The 23,539-nt window shown below is 37.8% G+C and overlaps 1 protein-coding gene across 3 annotated transcripts; it reads left to right on the forward strand.

Moving 5' to 3' along the window:
• The first annotated feature begins 148 nt into the window (after positions 1–148).
• Positions 149–23,448, forward strand: calcrla (calcitonin receptor-like a). Of its 3 annotated transcripts, none has more exons than XM_028436673.1 (13): positions 149–319; positions 12,304–12,412; positions 12,773–12,923; positions 13,829–13,939; positions 14,252–14,364; positions 15,637–15,728; positions 15,796–15,922; positions 17,008–17,161; positions 18,209–18,269; positions 18,406–18,472; positions 20,092–20,310; positions 21,756–21,797; positions 22,841–23,448. In XM_028436673.1, the coding sequence occupies exons 2-13, from the start codon at positions 12,338–12,340 to the stop codon at positions 23,060–23,062; spliced, it is 1,434 nt and encodes a 477-aa protein (XP_028292474.1). In that variant the 5' UTR covers positions 149–319; positions 12,304–12,337; the 3' UTR covers positions 23,063–23,448. The 3 variants fall into 3 exon arrangements, with proteins under 3 accessions (XP_028292474.1, XP_028292473.1, XP_028292472.1); XM_028436671.1 differs by lacking the exon at positions 149–319 and adding an exon at positions 8,654–8,963; XM_028436672.1 differs by lacking the exons at positions 149–319; positions 21,756–21,797 and adding an exon at positions 8,653–8,963.
• Positions 23,449–23,539: the final 91 nt, after the last annotated feature.

Below are 23,539 nucleotides of genomic sequence, written 5' to 3' on the forward strand. Positions count from 1 at the left end.
CACACACACAGAGGACTGAACACACACACACACAGAGGACTGAACACACACACACACACACACACACACAGAGAGGACTGAACACACACACACACACACACACACACAGAGGACTGAACACACACACACACACACACAGAGGACTGAACACACACACCCACACACACACAGAGGACTGAACACACACACACACAGAGGACTGAACACACACACACACACACACACACACACACAGAGGACTGAACACACACACACACACACACACACACAGAGGACTGAACGCGGATCCTGGACCTCTGTTTCTCTGTTTCTGTCTCCGGTAGGTTTCGCTGGATTCTAACTGAGCGCGTGTCGTGTGTGTCTCGTTGGTTCCGGTTCGTAGATCAGGATCAGATGATCTACATGATTATATATAGAGGAATGTTTGGTTCTAATCCCACTCACACACAGGAAGATATCATTGAAATGTGGACGTCGTGCACGAGCCTGTGCAGCTGTTATTAATGACGACCCTCGGATTTTATATATATATCTATATATATATATATATATATATCTATATATATCTATATATATATATCTATATCTATATATATATATATATATATATCTATATATATCTATATCTATATATATATATCTATATCTATATATATATATCTATATCTATATATATATATATCTATATATATATATATATATATCTACATTCTGTAGAACATCTAATCTAATGTGGTTCTATGATGTGCAGATGATTGCATAATCAGCTGCTCCTGGACATGGTGATGATGATGATGATGATGATGATGACTAGGGCTGTAATGATTCACACAACCAACGATTCGACTCAAATCCCGATTTAAAAAAAAAAAAAAACACCCTGAAATGAAAGATTAGGGCAGCAATTCTCAACAGGTGGGTCGCGGACATCTGGTCAATGTCACTCATGTTGGACTTGTCTTTTATTTTGAAAGAAACTTTTAGTTTGACAGGCATGCTGTAATGTGTGTGTGTGTGTGTGTGTGTGCGTGTGTGTTCAATAGATATTTTAAAACAACTAGATGTGATTGGTTGAATTCTAAAAGAAAAAAAAAAAAAAGTGAGTCATGATTTAATGACCGTGTGAAACTGTGGGTCCCAGGGTGAACCCATGTTGAGAACCACTGTATAGTGATGTGTTTAATGAAGCTTTAACTCCATAGACATCTTTTTATTTAATGTTAATAGATTCTTCTTCTCTTTATTTAAATTGTCATTAATTTTTTAACTAATATAATTTCTTCTTCTATCCTTTTTACAAACTGAACTCATAAACCAAAATAACCATGTGACCATGACGGTGGTCTCTGATTGGCTGCTGTGGGTTCACAGACACATGTTGGGCGTAACTTTTACTTTGAGTACTATTTCAATAAGATACTTTTTACTTGTACTTGAGTAGATATATCAGTACTCTTAATACATTTAAATCACTGTTTTACATATTTACATTTTTAGATTGAAGTGGGCGTGGCCTCCTTTAATCTGTCGAGGCTTTGTTTCTTCTGTTGCTGCTTTGGTTAAAGGTTGTCTGTGTGAGGGAGGGTTTGCATGTTCTCGTTTGAAGCGTTAGTAAACGTAGCTTTAGCTGTAGATGGAGTTTAAAGATGAAATCTATGAGTGAATCATATTTCTTGGCTGGTTGATGTCCAACATGTGGGTCGTGGGCCGTGATTGGACGGAGAACAGATGACCACTGCCAACAGATCTCACCGTGACTCCCAGTCGTGATCTCTGCACTAGATCTGTGATTATAGAGCAGCTCCTCGTGTGATCAGCGTGGGATAACGTTTAAAATCCTACTTTATTTACATGCATTTATTATAAAAAAAACACACAAAACAACAGGAAAAAGAAAACAAAAACACAAAGTATCAACAGAAACACACAGAAATCGTCTGAAAATACACAAAACTACAGAAAAATATACAAAACTCTGGTTGTGTCTTTTAAAAATTCTCAAATTGTGTTTCAGGGTTTACTTTTTTCTACGTCACGTTTTCATTTTTGTTTCATACTAATCTGAACCTCTGAGTGTGTTTTCAGTCACAGGATAACATGATCACGAGTTGAACCGTAACACGTAGCAGAAGATTTTGAACACAATTGTGTTTGTCAAACTTTCCAAACATTGGAACGCTTGTTTTCTGGTGAATAATAGTGAATAAAATCAGTTTTAAATAATGAAAGAGAAGCTCTACAGTCTTTACCCAAAGACCAAAGGGAGGGGCTTATAACAGCGTTCACACAGCAACAATGCTAAACTTAGCATTAGCAAGAGGCCTGATGTTGTTCCAGTCCTCTGGGAAACTTTCGCCCGATGTTCCTTCTTCTTTGTTTGCTCTCGTTTGAACTTCCTGTAGATGAATTGATTCTGTGTCGTGTTGTTTCCTGATTTTAAGAGTGAAGATGGTTGTCAATCACAGGTTCTGTCCCTTTGTGAGGTCACTGGGCTCATGTTGGTTTAGCAGCAGAGCGACGTCCTCACATTAAGGAAGTCTGTGGAAGTCCAAGCTTTTATTTTGTTAGAAATCGGAATATTTTGCAGTTTTTTAATCGTATAAGACAAAAGCTTAAAGGGATCCTCCATTGTTTTTACAAATGTCCTTATTAACAAAACACATTATTATGTAACATTCATTTAATTAACTTTTAAAAACTGGACTACTTTACAGTTTTACAGCCTGTGTTCCTCCATCTTGAAATCACATGATTGATGATGTCACACGGCCCCACTGCCTGTAAACATCCTTTGTTTTCTATTGTAGTGAAACATTCAGCCTGATTTATAGATCATTTAGTAGATTTATAGATTATTTAGTAGATTTTTAGATTATTTAGTAGTTTTTTAGATCGTTTAGTAGATTTATAGATTAATTAGTAGTTTTTTAGATCGTTTAGTAGATTTTTCAGTCAAAATAACAACTTGTTCTGATTTTAGTTGCTCTAAAAAACCAGGAAAAGTTAAAGATGTTGATGTAAACCTTTTGTTTACAGAAAGAGGATAAAAAGAGTCGTGACCACAGGGGGCGACAGCTGCATCTCTGAGGTTTGGTAGTAGACAATGACGCAGAGAAGCAGAGCTCTCCTAAGGGACCTTTACTCTCCCTTAAACAGTGCGCTGATACGCTCTGGTGGCTGAAGTTAACGAGTAAATCACAGACTGTTGTAGACACACAAACCCTGAGGATAGAAGGACGTTTGGGTGGAAGGTCTTCAACTTTTCCATGATTCTAAGATGGAGGAACACAGGCTCTAAAACTGTAAAATAGTCCCATATTTAAAAGTTAATAAAATGAATATGTTACATAATAATGTGAGTTATTAGACATAGATCTACTAATAAGGACATTTAGAAGGTTTTAAGCCACATTTGTAAAAACAGTGGAGGATCATTTTAAACATGGAGACGTGCAGTGACCTTTAATCTCGATTCACTTTCAGGAACGTGAAGCCTTTTATTTTGAAGGAGCATTTCCTCTGCCGTCTCCATTTCTCTGTGTCCAGTTTGAGTTCATCTCAGCCTACTGGGAGCTGTGGGCGTTCCTGTAATAGTGGAGTAGAGGAAATGCTCCATGTTTGTCTTTCATCATCAAACACACACTTTGGCTTTGATGTGAACCGGTGCCGACGGCTCAGACCTTTTGTTTCTGCTCCTGTGAACAAAACGCTGCACAGGACATTTTTCACTTTCATCTCCAATTAATGGATCTACTCTACTGTAAAAACTGTGATTATTATGAAAGCTGCTGAGAGCTGTGCCACACACTCACTGTTTAATGTGCAGCTCATTTAAAAAGCTTCCTTCAGAGGAATCGTAAAGCAGGGCTTCTCAACCGTGAGGTCAGGACGCCATTTGGAGTCGTGAAACACTGTGAGGGGGTCGCCAGATGCCTTCAAGAAACTAAGAACTTTTTTTTGAACAATTTGAGCCCATTTCTGCTTCTTTTTTGTACCCTTTTTCTACATCTACACCAAACTCACCATATTTTAACCTATTTTCATCACTTTTTCTTGCCATATTTTTGCTCCTTTTAGTGCATTTTTGCTACATTTCTCCCATTTCTGACACTTCTACATCACATTTCAATGACTTTTCTGCACATTTTTTCCACTTTAGTACAACTTAATCTTTCTGTTTTTGGCCACTCCAAGCCTTTTATGATAATAGTTCCCTATGTTATGGTACTTTTATTGCAAATTAACAATTTGCAACTTTTGACCAATTTCTGTGGTTTTTAAAATTCCATTTCACTACCTTTTTCACCATTTTTGGTCACTTTGAACCCATTTTATTTCTGATTAAATTAAGGATTTCCATCTTTAAGATGACTATAATAATAAACTTCCTGGATAACAGTGGATATTATTCATTATTCTGTGTTCAACCACCTTCAGCTACACTGGGGGTCCCTGGTCACAGGTTGAGAACCACTGTCCTAAAGGAAGGGAACGGTTAATGATTTCCCTGCGTCTCCTGTTGCTCACACGGAACGCAAACAAACACCTCCTGTGACTACGGGAATAGCTCACACAGGATATTCCTCGGCTTTCTCAGAGACACTAAATTTGTCGGAGTTCCAGTTTAGCTGCAGGAACCACGTCTGGGTTCTGCACAGACTGGACGTCCAAATCTTTGTTATATTCATTTGGAGCTTAAAAAAATATAATTTAGGAAGAGAGAAGGAATATGATACATTGCAATACACAAATATACTCCACAAAACGACAGGAAACTAACAACAAAAACACAAATATTCTGATAAACTACAGGAACATTTACAAAAACATACAAAATTACTCCAAAACAACACAAAACGACAGTAAAAAGAAGAAATGCAAAGAAAAAACAAAACTAAATACTGGTGGAAACATTATAAAATTAAATTATGAAAATATACCAAAAAAACACACTACAGAAAAATACGCAAAACAACTCTAAAAAACAAAACTTTAGAAAAATTACTCCAAAACAACACAAAATTAAATAATATAAGAAAATGCACAAATTGACAGGAACGACAGGAAAAAATTAAAACGCAAAAACAACGATGGAAACACACAGAAATATTCATAAAAAACAAAATACCACAAAAATATGCAAAACAACTCTAAAAAACCCAAAACATCAGAAAAAATACACACAATATAACATCAAATTAAAGAACACTCCAAAGAAAACACACTGAATGACGTGAAAATACACAAAATGATTCCAAAAATACACAGAAAACAAAATGAATATATTAAAGGTCTTGAAAAACACATAAATGTCAACAAAGAAGAAAAAAAGCTCCGTAATCAGCAATCAATCGTAATTCTTGTTGAAATAGAAGCAGAGAGTGTTAGCGCAGCGTGATGCTAACGGCTGTTAGCGCAGCGTAATGCTAACGGCTGTTAGCGCAGCGTGATGCTAACGGCTGTTAGCGCAGTGTGATGCTAATGGCTGTTAGCGTAGTGTGTTGCTCACGCCTGTTAGCTTCACGCTGCGCTAACAAAGGAGAGTCTAGTGACCTGTGAGCGTCTCATGTAGTGGAAAGAAATGGAGGAATTAGACTCACATTCCCACCAGGCTGAACTGTTAGCCCCCAGTGAGGCAGGTCAAATATTAGCGTTAGCATTAGCATTAGCAGCTATGCACCACACTTATTTTTACCCTGAGTATTTTTATCAGAGCATCTGTGCTATTTTTTCCTTTGCGTAGACGAGAGACCGTGGAACAGGATACACACACACACACACACACACACACACAGCAGATCTGTACCTACAGTAATAATAATCCCTTTAAACCAGTAACTGTAACAGATGTTGTCCAGCCTCCCGTTTTATTTCCTTTTTATTAATTTTCCTAAATTTGACGTAATTACTAAAAAAACCGAAATGTTCCAAAGTGTTAAAAATATTTAATTCTGTTTCTAAATCTCACAAATTCTGTTTCAGGGTTTTCTATTTTCACAGATTCAAACAAAATGTTTAACATAACACACAAAAAATAAGAAATGCATGTATAATAATAACTAGTAAAATACACAAAATACCAGCAGAAATTCCCAAAATGACTAAAAACTTGATTAAACATTTTGTTCATTCCTGTGGTAATGATCTGATCTGGTCGTTATTCTTAATACTGGCATTAATGTTGATCATGTGATCTGCGAGTTTGTTTTTTATTAAATTTTTCTGAACGTTTAGATGGAGGTGTTTTGTTCTCATGTGAACGTTAAAGTAGAACATTCCCATTTGGGATCTTTCTATGTTCCCAGCTGCTCCGTTGTGTATCAGTGTGTATCAGTCAGTGTGTATCAGTCAGTGTGTATCAGTCAGTGTGTGTTATATTTTATTGTATTATATCATTTAAAGTCCGTGTAAAGCAGAAATAAGTGTGTTATGAGTTTGTTAAACCATAGAAACGTGTGTCATTGACACTGAGACACATTTGAAAGATGAAAAAAAAAAAGTTCATTAAATTCTTAAAATCATGGAAAAACAAGCACTTCTCTCAGTTCTGAGACGCTGGGGGCGTGTCATTTAGAGGCACAGGAACCACGCCCATGTGCGGGAAGGACTCCGCCTTCTTGTCCTGTGTCTATGGGAGAGAGCAGTGTGAAAGTGGCTCCAGCGTCGATAGTTGTATAAAAGTGCTCATTTTATGGAAAATGTGGCACCAGCGTTTTATTCTCCTGAGTCTGAATATGTGGTTTGTTTTTGGCTAAAGGCTGAATTACGCTCGCTAGAGGCCGCTTCAGCAGCAGGGTCGGGTTTATGCTAATGAGGGCTACGTTATATAATGTGGCTATGATTTCTGACCCGCCCATTAAATCCTGAACACAGAAATTAGAAACACAGTTTGTGAATCCTAGCTCCATATTTAAATGTTTTATGGAAAACATTTATTTAAGATGTTTAGGAGAAAATGTCAGAATTGACTTTAAGTCTGTGGCTGAAGGTTAGAGATTAGAATGAAACCACTAGAGTCAGTAAGACGATCCTAACACTGTAAACCATCAGTGTGATGATGACCCCTCCCCCACAGTGTTTACATTGTGTGTCTGTGGATCATCTCACATCTCCATCTGTAAACAGATCCATGTGTTGCCTGCAGGTCTCAGTCAGGCTGAGGGCGTGGAACAAAGCAGTGACATCATTACTTTGGTATTTCTCATGTTCTGTTTAAGAACCAACGAGAACAAAACCTCCGTCATGGAGCACGATGAGCATCAGTGACACGTTGGGTCGGACGCAGCAACGGGTGGCCCAGGATGTCAAAATAAAAGCACATTTTTTAAATTTTGTGTCTTTTCTGCATTATATGGAGTCAGTTTTGGGGGAAACAGGCGACACACATGTTAAAGATAAAAAGTTAAAGATAAAGGGGAAATTTGCAGAGTTTCAGCAGCAGATAAATAGGAAGATATACAGTATATGTACATATGTGACATCAAAGGAAATTGCACAATAAAAACAATCAAACAAGGAACAATATCACGCTTTTTTAGTCCTGTTGAAAATCTCATGTTGAGATTCATCTCGTGATCATGTGACTTTAAAATAAAATAATCTGAAGTGTGTTTTTAACTGATGGTGTAGTGGCTGAACTGGTGATCAGTTTACCTGGTGACACCTTAGAGTTTAGAGCTAAATGTGAGGGAGATTCTCTGGTTGGAGGAAATGAAAAGTTTCATAAATAATGTTTGAGGATCATTTCACACATTTCCATGGCATTTTTCCTGTTAAACTGTTAGCTGATGGTTAGCAGTGTGGCTAACGTGTGATTACATCGTAACTATTCTATTAACCTTTAATTTATTTATCATGTTTAGGGTCATTTCAGGAAGTTTAATATTCAATAAAGCATCAAAACATTAAAGAAGATGAAACAGAAAAGTTTAAAGTGAAATGGATGAACTTAGAAATGGAATTTGGGGAATTTTGAATTGAGATGAAGTGAAAGGTTATTGTAGGGGGCGGGGCTTTGATATAAAGGGGAGGAGTCTCTGAGGGCTTGAAGTGGATGGTGTCATGGTGGAATACTGGGCCATAGCTGCAGGTTTAGAAGCCAAACACATCATGATTCACATCAAGTAGCATTAGCATTAGCCTCCTTCACTTAAGCTTCTACTCTGTTTCAGTTGCTATGGTAACAGAAGGCTGCGTCACAATGATTCAGAAGTAAAGAAATGAAGCTTTAATGCTGTTAGATTCATGTTTCTTTGGATTAATAATAATCTAACTTATATTTCTCTTCTGTTCAAAATGATGGTCCATTGTTCTATGAATCTGTAATAACCACACAATAATAATGGTTTATTATTATTATAGTCATCTTAAAGATGGAAATCCTTGTTTTAATCACTAATAAAATGGGTTCAAAGTGAAAGTGGAAAAATGTGCAGAAAAGTCATTAAAATGTGATGTAAAAGTGTCAGAAACAGGAGAAATGTAGCAAGAATACATTAAAAAGAGCAAAAATATGGCAAGAAAAAGTGATAAAAATATGTTAAAATATGATGAGTTTGGTGGAGTTGCAGAAAAAGGGTAAAAATAAAAGCAAAAAATGGGCTCAATTTGTTCAAAAAATATAGTCTTAGTTTCTTGAAGGCATCTGGGGACCCCCTCACAGTGTCTCATGGCCCCAAGGTTGAGAACCATTGGTGTAGATGAACAGCAGTGTGAGCTCCAAACATCCTGTGAGTGCAGAGGGGTGTTTACAGGTCCCTGATAGGAGGAGGAGCTCTGATGATAAGGGGGAGGAGCTCTGATGTGATCTGAGAACACTGCAGATGTTCCACAGAGAGTGTGGCACAGTGGGTGATGGTGATGATGATGATGTCAGCTCTTGTGATGAGTGGACATGACGAAGCTCTCACAGGTCCTACAGAGACGAGTGGACCACCCACGGACGGTGCTATGAGCTGCTGCAGGTCTGTGGACCTTCATTTCCTGCTTTAGAAACAGCAACAAAGATAAAGATGGAGGAAGAAATTATGACATTTAAAATTTGATTTATTTTGATCTGATCAATACTTTCTGAGACATTGATAATGTAGTGAGGGGGGTGTGTCTTTATCTCCATCACATAGAAATGTAAATATGGTATAGTAATACAGTGTGTGTTTGGGTCTGGAACATGTTCAGTAAACTACTTAGCATATGTCTCAGCTCCCTGTAATGTGATCAGCATAGAGCTATAAACATAGACTGTTCACATCACTAATGATTAGTCACAGATATACATTGGTTCTAGACTCACACACTCTGGAAATATGAACATATATATAATACTATTGTATTGGTCCATAACTACATGTGTGAATGTAAGAATAAATCTGTTTTAATTTATAATATAAATATTACTCTATATTGGGATATGAAACTATTTTTCTTTCTGTAACTTCTACATTTTTATTTTGAAGCCAAACTTTGGTTTATTTCACCACTGGTGAATATTAATAATCATTTACATGAGACTCTGTGTCTGATAATTATTTATTGTTTATTCGTTTTTCACTAGTAACAAAAAACAGAAAAACACCATATCTATAATGAACAAATGTATCATGTTCTACATTTTGTCCTTTAATATTTTCCTATGTGCTGTAGTTCCTGAGATATTAGAAGCTGAAAATGTAAGAAAAACAATTGTTCATATCTCATAAAATATTCATCAGATCAAACTGAAAATGTGTGAATATTAAATAATCACAGAACAATACAATCATTTACCAGATATTTTCCAAATGCAATTTTGTTTCTCAGGAATATTATCAAATTAAGGAAAGTGGATGAAATAGAAAAGGTGGAATGTGGGCGTGACCAACAACCATCAGCGTTCATAACGTATTTAAAGGTTATTGTTTCAAAGGGGAATGAATCCATTATTGTGTGTGTGTGTGTGTGTGTGTGTGTGTGTGTGTGTGTGTGTGTGTGTGTGTGTGTGTGTGTGTGTGTGTGTGTGTGTGTGTGTGTGTGTGTGTACGTGCAGGAGGAAGTGTGTGTGACCAGTGTAACCATGGCAACATCCACGCAGGCCGTGGGGGTGGGGTGTGTGTGTGTGTTTAACTATCGGTTAGCCCCTCCCCCTCCTTTCAACCTGTTTTACGTCAGGACAGAAGTCGAGGCGAGGAGATGAAGCTTTTATTTTGATAGGTTCATTTCTGCTGCTCAATGATCCACTTCTGTAGATGTAAGGCCTATCAAATCAGTTTTATTTTTTTTCCAAATAACATCTTTTTCCACAAATTCCCTTTTTATTTTATTTTTGAAATTCCTTTTTTTTCTTTCTAAATTCCATTATATTTCATTTTTTTCCAAATTCAATTTTTTTATTCCAGAAAGTATTGTTGTTCAACTCCTGTGAGGAAACAAAATAAATGCTAACGGTTCATGTAGTTTATATGAAACAGCGTTGCTAGCTTCATATTTATCATTGATCAAACACAGTGTGTGAACATCAGCTGCTTCCACAGGATTTAAACCTGCTTTACAAGGCAAATGTATTCAAGCCAGGGTTTATTTTAGATTTGGTCTCATGTGCTGATGGAAAACGCCTGAAGCATCACGTTCTGCTAAAAACCACCTCCTGGCACCGAGACGCCATTTTTATTCAGTCAAACAAACCATAGTGTTAGTGACGAGAAGTTCACCTGCAGGTCAACGTTAGTGTGTAACCAGTGTGTACTTTGAACAACTTACTCATTACGTGGCTTTTGCCGCGTTTTCCATCTTTTTCATAGAAGTCGAACATGTTCCAAACTTTAGATTTCTGTTCAGCTGATGTAGGAAATCTTTAGCAGTGACTCGTTAGCGCTGCTACCAGTGTTTACGTCACTGTTCGTCCCTAGTAAGGGTCAGAAAAAAAAAATATTGCAGTGTTTCAATGTGTATTTATTAATATCGTGATTTATACCGTGATTTATATCGTACTATCAGCTTTTATTGAGCTAATTAGATTTTGTGTATTTCCAGGAGTAATAAAGACCCACCTAATGAGGATTTAGTACGTGTTCTAAAGATATTTGTATTTCCGAAAGTGAAGAACGTCATTTTATGTCAGATTTTGTGCAAGATGTGAAAGTTCCATCTCTTTGTTCTTCCATTTACGGGAAAAATGATCCCTAAACATGCATGTGATTCCATATTTAGTGTGAATTTACTATTTCTGCTTGATTTTTGAAAACAATAAAAAGAAAGATTAATAAACAATATTTATATTTCAGGAAGTGAATTCCTTTGCTTCAGTTTATTTTCCCACGCTCTCTAACTCTGGGATCTGACCTCTGACCTCTCCATCAGCACGTCCACGCTCGCCCTGATGATGATGATGTTTGTCATATATTTAGTGTTCAGTGTGATGTGTTGAACTGTAGAATGTTCCAGAGCTTCTGTTGGTGTTTGATGAGTAATAAACAGAAGCAGCTGTAAAGTGTCATACAGTGGGCGGAGCTTGTTAAATGGTGAAAATAATGGTTTATCTTCTCTGCTTAGTGTTAATTATCCTCATTTAGGAGTGTGTGTGCGTGCGTGTGTGTGTGCGTGCGTGCGTGTGGGGGGTGGATCCATACTAAACTCATACACACCAGTCTAACACACGTGTACGTGTCTAACTTTCACTAAACTTACCTAATGTCAGTAGTTCGATGTAGTGACAAGTGTGAGTGAAGCTATAGTGATCATGTGACCTTCACTATGTAGCACCGTGACATGTAAACACTTTACACTGTAAATTGTTAGGCGTCTAGGCGTGTACACGTCAGTAAGTGTGTGTGAGTATTGTATCCTGTCCAATCACAGCAATGATCTGACTCAGAGCGTAACACTACAGTCACTACCACTCTATGGACGGGTGTCGTGACACAGACTGTAACCAGACTAAATGGTGATCTATTATACACTCACACACACACACACACACACACTGACTTGCATGCGTGTATACACCTGCTCACAAGTGTTTACATGTCACGTAGACGGTGCTACATAGTGAAGGTCACCTGATCACTGATATATTTATGTTTGTTAGGTGAACATCCAGGTGTGGCGTAGGTGTGTATGTACATTAAAGCGTATGCAGACGTGACTTGTGCATTGTGCCCGTCTACCCATTCTAAGTCTATGGGAAATGTAGATCAGACGTACAGATGTGCAGGTGTAGGGTACGTGTTTGTTTACGCGTTCGATAGACTGGTGCGCATGATGATGATGCGTGTGTGTGTGTGTGTGTGTGTGTGCTGATTAATGTAGTTTCTCCTCTGTTTGTTTCAGATCAGCAGCTGCTAAACCCTCAACCAGCGTTGCCATGGCAATAGGGAAGATGAACGTTGTTGGACAGATGTGGACGACTACGTTCATCCTGCTGTGTTTTCTCACTAAGGTCTGACCTCTGACCTCCACTGGTTACTGATGAACATGAAGCATAAACACATTTAAGCAATTTATCAAATATATATAAATATCATTTTGTTCACATTATGTGTAACATTCTTCTTCTTCTTTCTTATTTGGTCTTCTTTCTTTCTTTCTTTCTTTCTTTCTTTCTTTCTTTCTTTCCTCCGCTTTTCATCGTTTTCTCCCCCCTCTTCTTCTTCTTCTTCTTCTTCTTCTTCTTCTTCTTCTTCTTCTTCTTCTTCTTCTTCTTCTTCTTCTTCCTCTTCCTCTTCCTCTTCCTCTTCCTCTTCCTCTTCCTCTTCCTCTTCCTCTTCCTCTTCCTCTTCTTCTTCTTCTTCCTCCTCAGTGTTCGGTGAGCGCTAGCATGGAGCAGAATGAAACGCAGCAACATCCGACCAATGTTTACCACGACATGAGTTTCACCAGGAACAAGATCGTTACAGCTCAGTTTGAATGTTACCAGAAGATCATGAAGGACAACGTGGACACCAGACAAGGTACTTGGAACATGTGCTACTTCCTCTTTCTATAAAACCTTTTCTTCCTGTTTCTGTAAAATCTTTACTTCCTGTCACTCTATAACCTTTACTTCCTGTCTCTCTATAACCTTTACTTCCTGTCACTCTATAACCTTTACTTCCTGTCTCTCTATAACCTTTACTTCCTGTCTCTCTATAAGCTTTACTTCCTGTCTCTCTATAAGCTTTACTTCCTGTCTCTCTATAAGCTTTACTTCCTGTCTCTCTATACCCTTTACTTCCTGCCTCTCTTTAACCTTTACTTCCTGTCTCTCTATAACCTTTACTTCCTGTCTCTCTATAACCTTTACTTCCTGCCTCTCTATAACCTTTACTTCCTGTCTCTCTATAACCTTTACTTCCTGTCTCTCTATAACCTTTACTTCCTGTCTCTCTATAACCTTTACTTCCTGCCTCTCTATAACCTTTACTTCCTGCCTCTCTATAACCTTTACTTCCTGTCTCTCTATAACCTTTACTTCCTGTCTCTCTATAACCTTTACTTCCTGTGTCTCTATACCCTTTACTTCCTGTCTCTCTATACCCTTTACTTCCTGTCTCTCTATAACCTTTACTTCCTGTCACTCTATAACCTTTACTTCCTGTCTCTCTATAACCTTTACTTCCTGTCTCTCTATAACCTTTACTTCCTGTCTCTCTATAACCTTTACTTCCTGCCTCTCTATAACCTTTACTTCCTGCCTCTCTATAACCTTTACTTCCTGTCTCTCTATAACCTTTACTTCCTGTCTCTCTATAACCTTTACTTCCTGTGTCTCTATACCCTTTACTTCCTGTCTCTCTATACCCTTTACTTCCTGTCTCTCTATAACCTTTACTTCCTGTCTCTCTATAACCTTGACTTCCTGTCTCTGTGGACTCAGAGCCCATGTGTAATCGGACCTGGGATGGCTGGCTGTGCTGGGACGACACCAGAGCCGGGGTCGTATCTGAACAGCACTGCCCAGATTACTTCCAGGACTTTGACCCCTCAGGTGAGTCGTGCAGTGAGGACGAGTTCCCAGTGTTAGACGTAAATCAATAAAAATGATCCCAGAGCTCTCCACGGTTTTTAAAACCAAAAGACATCAAAAGTATTAATCAGTAAAAGTTCAACAATCTGAACATGTATTGATTAGATTTCCCATCAAAGCCATTTCCTGTGTGGTTCTTTAATGGTGTTATGTCACTAATATTTCCATCCCACTCTGGTTTCCATCTCATTTTGATTACATTTAGCACTCAAACCTCATTAAAGCTCAGCCTCGCTCGTGTCATTAATTCTAATTTCCTTCTTGTCTCTGCAGAGATGAGCATAAAGATCTGCACAGAGAGCGGACACTGGTTCCTTCATCCAGAAAGTAACCGAACATGGACCAACTACACACGCTGCAACGAGCACACCAACGCAATCAGAGTGGTACGTGACTTCATCATCACTGAGAGAGAGGGGGAGGGGCTCAGAGTAGAGCCACAGGGGACGAGTTAGGCTTCACAGCAGAGACTGTACATCTGGGCTGGCCTGGGAACGCCTTGTGAAAGGGCTGCCTGGGCTTCTCTGCTGAGGAATCTGAATCATAAAATCTATCTATAAACCAGGTCATGACCTTGTGTGAAGTCGTCTGGAAATAAAATAAAATGGGGTCGTTTTTGAAATGTCCAGTAATAATTAAAAAAATTAAATATGTTTTTTTTATTTATTTCTACATTTTTATTTGTATTCATCTATTTTCATCATATGAATAGATTTTCAGAGCAGGAAGAGGCAGAAAGCTTAAATACTATTTTTTTTTCCATATAAAAACTCCTACACAATTTCAAACAAATGTATTCTAAACTTTCTCAAATATAAATCTAATTAAAATAAAATAAAATGCAGTATAAAAATATCTGAGCTGGTGCATATTGTTACTTTCTACTGTGTGTTTGCAACACTGTGTAACAAACATCAGCAAAAAACTAATTTTTGAGAAAAAACATTTTTGGGGTTGAAAACCACTGTAATAATAATAATCTGTAGATTAAAATGTTAAAATGAGTCACTGACTGTAAGTTTACAGCCAAATCATTTCATCTTTCATAGTTAAAAGGGGACATATCATGCTTTTAAATCCTTTCTTTTTACATATAAATCATACAGTTGTGGTAGAACTGCAATGCTTGGGTCTGAATTCCTCATTATTATAGCTCCACCCCTTTTCTGATGTGCTCCTGAGAGAACTGGTTTTGGTGCTGTCTCTTTAAATGCAAATGAGACACTTGGAGAAGTTGAATCCTCGACCTGCAAGTTAAAAATCCACTTTAATGGATTCCTGCTGGAGACCAATGAGCTCACCTGAATCGAACATTATGTAAATTACCAACAATTTCAGTTGTAGAGATCTCCAAAATAATAAGCAAATTCAATGATACTTTTTAACATTAACAGGGCTCACATTTTTAATCTCAAATTGTTGCAATTTTCTTCATATTATTCCACAAAATTTCCCAAAATCAAATAAATGTAGAGTAAAGATCCTGCAGGGACTGAAATCTGTCCCTTATTGTTCCGATGATCATATTTTATCATTTATGTGCAAAGCACAATAATGATTAAATTACTCATTTTTCCACCTTAAATTTGGCCCCTGGACTAAATAAGTTTTAAAAGGAACGTTTGATGCTACGTGTCACTCACTGTGTTTGTTCTCAGACTGCGATGAATCTCTTCTACATCGCGCTCATCGGACACGGACTGTCTCTGACCTCCCTCTTCATCTCCCTGGGGGTTTTCTTCCATTTTAAGTGAGTCAGTGTGTTCTGGTAAAGCTTTAGACGCATCTGAGCTGACGTCGTTGTTCTGTTTCTGCAGGAGTTTGAGCTGCCAGAGGATCACCCTCCATAAAAACCTCTTCTTCTCCTTTGTTTTGAACTCCATCGTCACCATTATCTCTCTGACCGCCGTGGCCAACAACCGAGAGCTGGTGCAGAGGAACCCAGTGAGTTTATTTATTATTTATTTACTCTAATACGGCTCATTCTATGTCGTTTCAATAAACGGTCCACGCACATTGGGCTCAAAATATCTGAAATTTTTACCAATTATTTTGTAACTATTCAATAAACACACTGTACATTTTATTTAGGGCGGGGCAACCGGACTGTAAACGCCCTCAGAGATGTTCCGTGGACCCGCTCCTAGTTTATCAGAACATGTTTTGTTTGATAGGATGAATACTTTGGAGGGGGGTGTGTTGATTTTCACGTGCCCTTACATGAGGCTATTGTAGCTTTGCTTTGTGTCTAATAATAATTTATTGTTTATTAGTTTTTTTACTAATAAAGTAAAGAATATAAAAACCATTGCATCAAAAAACATTTAATTTTGAAAACATGATATTTATTATGAACCAATTTTTTATGTTCTACATTTTCTCTTTTTTGGGGTTTTTTTTCCTTCAAAATACATTCATATATATTATCATAAACATCACAACAGTAAATAAATGCTGCATCAGAAACCACTTCAATGAAATGCTCTTAATTATACTGGTCGTTATTTTTTTAATTCCTAAAAATGTAGCAAATCTAGTTTCACTTTGTATCAATTGTTTTTCCAAAAACATTTTGGTTTTCCCAAATTGCAGAAAATCTACACTTGCCCCGCCTCCACTAAATTGTCCATATTTCAAAAATGATTCATCCAATCAAACTAAACATTTACAGTGTGACTAGGTAAAAAAATCAGATCTATTTTAGACCAAAGTGTGTTTGATGCCCTGAAAATGTACCTTTACTCTGAAAAACTCATCATTTGATTTCAGTTCTAAAGAAATCCTGGACTCACATTCTGCTGCTTTTGTTTTTAACTGTGTATTTTATTCATATTTATGCAGCACCAAACGGGGGAATCGGGTTCCTAATTTCATTCAAAATAAAAATCCTTGAAATTTTTGGGAAGAAAGAAAAAAAACGTTATTTGTTGTTGGTTTTATTTGTGTGACCATGTGTGTAAACTGGAGCTGCTACAGTATACAGTGGGAGCGCTACTGCCACCTAATGAGCTGGAGTTGTTTCCCATCAGACCAGCTGTAAGGTTTCCCAGTTCATCCACCTCTACCTGTTTGGATGTAACTATTTCTGGATGCTGTGTGAGGGAATCTACCTCCACACTCTGATCGTTGTGGCCGTGTTTGCTGAGAAGCAGCACCTGATGTGGTACTACCTGCTGGGCTGGGGTGAGTCATTACATTACAATTACAATTACCAGCATTATTTCCAATTACAATTAAAATGATTATTTTTCTCTTTAAAGTCAATTATAATTACATTCTGAATTACAAAAGTTAAATTACAATTAATCACAACTACTGAGCCTTTAATAAATGAGCCCATAAAACTTTACCTTCCTCTTGTGTTAGCTTACTGTTAGCATCTCTAATGCTAACGGCTCAGTTTTGACCCATGTCCTAAATCAGCTGTAAAATACACTAAAAAATATTATCCGTCATACATTTTATTTAATTTTACCTTGTTGGGCTTCCTTTTCAGAAAAACATTGGTATTTCCTTTTTTGTGTCAGTATAGCCCTAGATTTCATTTTTTAACATTTTTTTAAATGGTAAAATGATATGTAACATGTTTTAATAATTGTCAACTACAAAGCATAAGCCATAGAACTGTAACGTGGTTTGTGTTTAAATTGTAGATGATAGTTTCTATGGAATTTTTTAAGCCAATTACAGTTATAGTCAATTATCTGCTAAATGCTGAGTCACCGTAGTGAACGCAGACCAATAAATGCTGAGTCACTGTAGTGAACACAGACCAATAAATGCTGAGTCACCTTAGTGGACGCAGACCAATAAATGCTGAGTCACTGTAGTGAACACAGCCCAATAAGCGCTGAGTCACCATAGTGAACGCAGACCAATGAATGCTGAGTCACTGTAGTGAACACAGCCCAATAAATGCTGAGTCACTGTAGTGAACACAGCCCAATAAATGCTGAGTCACTGTAGTGAACACAGCCCAATAAGCGCTGAGTCACCATAGTGAACGCAGACCAATAAATGCTGAGTCACTGTAGTGAACACAGACCAATAAATGCTGAGTCACTGTAGTGAACGCAGACCAATGAATGCTGAGTCACCGTAGTGAACGCAGACCAATGAATGCTGAGTCACCGTAGTGAATGCAGACCAATAAATGCTGAGTCACCTTAGTGAACGCAGACCAATAAATGCTGAGTCATTGTGTGTGTAACCTGTCCCATTTCTCCACAGGTTTCCCTCTCATTCCTGCTTCCATCCATGCCATCGCTCGGAGCTACTACTTCAATGATAAGTAAGCAGAGCTGCTCCTGTGTCAGAGCGTTTAGGCTCCTCCCACCTGATGAAAGGCTGAGAAGTTGTAAAGTGTTCCTCCCACAGGTCACTGTGCTCTGTTTAATCCTGATGTGTGAACGTTTTTCCTTCTGCAGCTGTTGGATCAGCTCTAAAACGTCTCTGCTCTACATCGTCCACGGACCCATCTGTGCTGCTCTGCTGGTAAAACTGAGTTATAGTTAAACATTATGTAAGAAACCATGTTCCTGTTGCTCAATGAAGTCATGTTTAAAGTCTAACTGTGTCACAGGTTAATCTGCTGATCATCTACGATCTGAGGAATCTACTTTATTACGACCACAGAGAATCTTTGGCCAAAAATGGCCCAAAACTCCATTTATGGTTCTCGACTTTAACACTTTTCTCACTGAAAAAAATCTACCTAAACAGGATGTTGTGATGAAGCGAGCAAACATTGTTGTCAATGCGCACGCAATGTTTTAATTTTAGTGGTTAGTACACATTCAGAGACATAAATACAGTGGGACTAATAATTTATTTATTATTTAAGTTTTGGTTTATGGGTTCAGAATGTTCACTAATGTATTTATCTACACACTGATTTCTGCTGTTTCTCTCTAAAGTTTAAAGGTGTGTTCAAACCGAATGCAACCTCAGCAACTAACGTTGCTTAAATCACCCGTAACGTTTTGCTTGAACATAGCCGCGTTTTTTACTCACTTCATCACTTCATCTACCACCAATTTCAAAGCCCGTTTAATTTTCACACAAACATGTCTGATCCAACCATTGATGGTTGTACTTGTTGAACAAAATCCAGAAACGACAGAAGGCTATTTTATATTATCGCGGTGCCTCCATGTTTCTCCAGTGACGTGACGACCGTGGACGTGACGTAGGGAGAAACTTGTTGCTGATTGGATGTTGCGGCACGGCTTCGCTCAGTGACTCAGATCGCACAATTGAGTCGTTGGAATTGCGTGATTTGCGTCGCCTGACGGGCGGTCACTTGACGTTGTGTCATTTCCATTGATTTAGAATCGCTGACGTTCACTAAAACAAACAAAAACTCAAAGCAAAAAAACATTTTCCTGAACTGAAATAAAAGTATTTAATTTAAAAAAAATAAAAATATTTTACCCCAAAACTATTAAAAAAAAAACCAAGCAAATCTGCTCTTAAAACTAATACAAACTGAATTTAAAAATAAAAAGTCAAAATAATAAAACTATTATAACCCTGGGTGGCACTGTACACACGTAATTACCATTAGTTTGACTGTTTTTGTTGCTGATTTTAATGTTCTTATTCATTTTGTAGCTGTTGAATGTTTTCTGTTGCACTATTGATCGTGTAAAGCACATTGAGTTGTCTTGTGTATGAAACGCTCCATATAAATGCTGTAGAACTAGATACTGTAGACATTAGGAGCAGCTCTCATCTGCTTTTCTTCACCTTTATTCATGTGATTATGAAGAAAAATGATGTGAGCTGTTCCTTAATCATTCATGTTGTCATTTGGCTTCAGACACTTAGCGTTGTGACAGTTTTGATGAATGCTTTAGGGTTGCTGGTCAGATGCTGACTCAGGGAATAAACCAGACTGAGAGGTAAACCATCCTTCAGTGTGTGTGTCTGAATCTGCTGCTGTCCACTGCTCTCAGTGTGATGTTTGATGCTGATAGCGGTAGTCATAACATAGCATCGCCTCCTCAGGCAGAGGTCATGGTGAATGCTATCAGTGTGCAATGGTATCTGGCCTGCTTAGAGAGTTCTGTAATAATAAATCAAGTGTATCAAGGACCAACTTGTCGTTCCAGGTGAATCTGTTCTTTCTCCTGAACATCGTGCGAGTCCTGATCACAAAGCTGAAGGTGACCCACCAGGCTGAGTCCAGTCTCTACATGAAGGCAGTGAGGGCCACACTGATCCTGGTTCCTCTGCTGGGGATCCAGTACGTCCTGCTGCCCTACAAACCAGAGGGGCGTGTCTCCTCTGAGATCTACGACTACATCATGCACATACTGATGAATTACCAGGTGAGCTCCATGTCAGATGGGATTATGTTACATTTAATAAAGTCAGTAAAATGAGTTTATTGTTCTATGAATCTGTGATAACCACATTTATTTATTCATCTGAATAATATCCACTGTTATTTAGTTAGTTTATTATTATTATAGTCATCTTAAAGATGGAAATCCTGGTTTTAATCACTAATAAAATGGTTCAAAATGACCAAAAAAGGTGGAAAATGTGATGAAATGAGATTTTAAAAACCACAGAAATTGGTTAAAAGTTGTAAATTAGAGTGGATAAAAACAGACAGAAAAAGTGGTAAAAATGGTTCAAAGTGTCAATATTGGAACAATTAGTATAAACTGGTAAATAATGGACATGGTGAATTTGGTTAAATTAGCAAAAAATAATCATGAATTATGGTGAAAAGAGGTTTAAAGTCAACATATGTGACATTAGGTGTAAAAGTGATGGAAATGGTTTATAAGTGCTGAACATGTCTGGAAAGTGGAAAAAATGTGCAGAAAAGATGGTGATGTAGAAGTGTCAGAAATGGGAGAAATGTAGCAAAAATGTATTAAAAAGAGCAAAAATATGACAATAGAAAGTGATGAAAATAGGTTAAAATATGGTGAGTTTGGTGTAGTTGTAGAAAAATGGTAAAAAAAGGCAAAAATGGGCTGAAATTGTTCACTCCACCTCCTACTGACCTAAACTATGTCTTAATCTGATTAAAAAACATTGTCTCCAGCAGCTTTAACTGGAACTAAAACGCTGTGTAAACTAAAAGCTCATTATTTAGTGAAAGTCAAACATTCCCAGCAGCTCCAGAGAACACTTTGTTTATGTTGTAGAACACAGAAGAACAGCAGGAAGGAAAGCAGGGATTATCTGAGCCAAAAAGGCTCTGAAATGTTGACTAGGTGTTATCTGATGGTCCTGGACCAGCTACACACTGAATCAGACTGAATCAGACTGAATCACAATGAATCACAATGAATCAGACTGAATCACAATGAATCAGACTGAATCAGACTGAATCACAATGAATCAGACTGAATCAGACTGAATCACACTGAATCAGACTAAATCAGACTGAATCAGACTAAATCAGACTAAGTCAGACTGAATCAGACTAAATCAGACTGAATCACAATGAATCACAATGAATCAGACTGAATCACAATGAATCAGACTGAATCAGACTGAATCAGACTAAATCAGACTAAATCAGACTGAATCAGACTGAATCAGACTGAATCAGACTGAATCACAATGAATCAGACTGAATCACAATGAATCAGACTAAATCAGACTGAATCAGACTGAATCAGACTGAATCAGACTAAATCAGACTGAATCAGACTAAATCAGACTAAAGCTTGTCTGTTTTATAGCACGTTAGTCTCACAAAGAACCGTTTCCAAACCTAAATAACATGAAATAAAACTCATTTCCTCTGCAGGGTCTGCTGGTGGCCACTATCTTCTGCTTTTTCAATGGAGAAGTAAGACATTCAAGTTATTTCTGATGATTTTAGGACTTAATGCACACTTTAGCACTCTCACATTTACGTTCAGATCGTTTCTCATATTATTATTATTATTTTATTTTTATTTTATTAATTTGTTCATTTGATGAGAAAGTGCTCACAGCCTCTATTTATACACATTCTGCATTTAATAGGAGAGTTTATTCTGTTCTACAAATAGTATTCTTTTTTTTTGTCTTGTCTGATCAAATGTATATATCTTATTATTTTGTAGTATACCAGAATTAGCATGTCTGCTATTATACATGTTTATTCCGTTATAGGTAAGGACGTCTAAAACCGTATCGTACATGAGCAGAATTTTCATTATGGGCCACATGTTAAAAATCTATGTAACGTGAACGTTAGCTGTGCTGAATAATGTTTGAGTCACTGCTAGGGGTGTGTGCGTTGCCATGAATCTGACGATACGACACTATTCACGATTTGCATGTCACAATGCGATATATCCTGATACTAAACAGTACGATGTACGTTTACGTGCTTTGCAGATGTTAGAGCAATTCAATCTTTTTTTTCATGATTAAAAAAAACAAAAACAATTTGGAATTTTTTTGGATCAATGAGGGAATTGCGCGGTGAAATATTGCGATATATCGCTGAATGGATTTTTTTTCTTACACCTTTAGTCACAGCCTTCACACACTGAGCTACAACTCAACGCTTCCTGTTCCAATACCGTATGTTCTTCATTGCCTTTTTGAAAAAATTACATAAAGTTGTTCTGGGGTTTCCATGGATACAGTTGATGGTAACGGAGTGGAAAGGAAAAGTGCTGAAAATCAGCAATTTAATCTGTATTACAAAAACTAACTAGAAAGCAAGGATTTTTCTGCTTTACTGAGCAATACACACTTGATATTTCAGTATATTTTTTCAACATTTGTGCCCCTAATGAAAATTCCGCCCTTATATTGTTAAAACGTGCTAGCTAAGCGCTGTGACGTGTTCTTCATCACCAACAACAACAACGACGCTCACTGGGAGTTTGTGTTCAGGTCCAGGCGGTTCTGAGGAGGCACTGGAACCAGTATCAGATCCAGTTCGGCAGCAGCATAGGGACCCACTCTGACGCCCTGCGTTCAGCGTCATACACGGCGTCCTCCATCACGGAGGTCCAGGGCTGCTACAGCATCGACGGACACTCGGAACACATTAACGGAAAGAGCTCCTTCGACACGGACGCCTCCATCCTGAGGTCGGACAACCCCTTCGCCTGACAACCCCCCCCCCCACAGACACACACACACACACACACACACAGCCTCCTCAGACTCTCCATGGAACCACTCGCCTCACTTTTAAAACCAGGAAACCAGGACGACCACGGACTGTGCACATTCTCTCATCCACATAAACCAAACCATTGGTTACAGTCAGCCTGATGTGGACGTTTCTGTGCTGTGATTGGTCAACATGCATTGGGACTGATTGCGTTTTCCCTCCCTGTCGTCCCTTGCGTGTGCGTGTGAGCGGTTCTATGGACGTTTTTAGGTCTCGTGCACAAAAAGCCTTCACACTGTCATTAACAAGACACAGTTAGTGCCACACCAAGGAATGCAGCCTGCCTCATTTCTTATTTAAATAAACTGATCTATCATACAGATATCTTTCTTAGAGTAGACTTTATTTATCTAAATATATCACTTGTAACATGTGCAGAATAAATACCGTGCAGTATTTATTATTATTATTAT

This window comes from Gouania willdenowi, chromosome 21 (assembly GCF_900634775.1).
Source record: "Gouania willdenowi chromosome 21, fGouWil2.1, whole genome shotgun sequence".
In the NCBI taxonomy this organism is placed as follows: Eukaryota; Metazoa; Chordata; class Actinopteri; order Blenniiformes; family Gobiesocidae; genus Gouania; species Gouania willdenowi.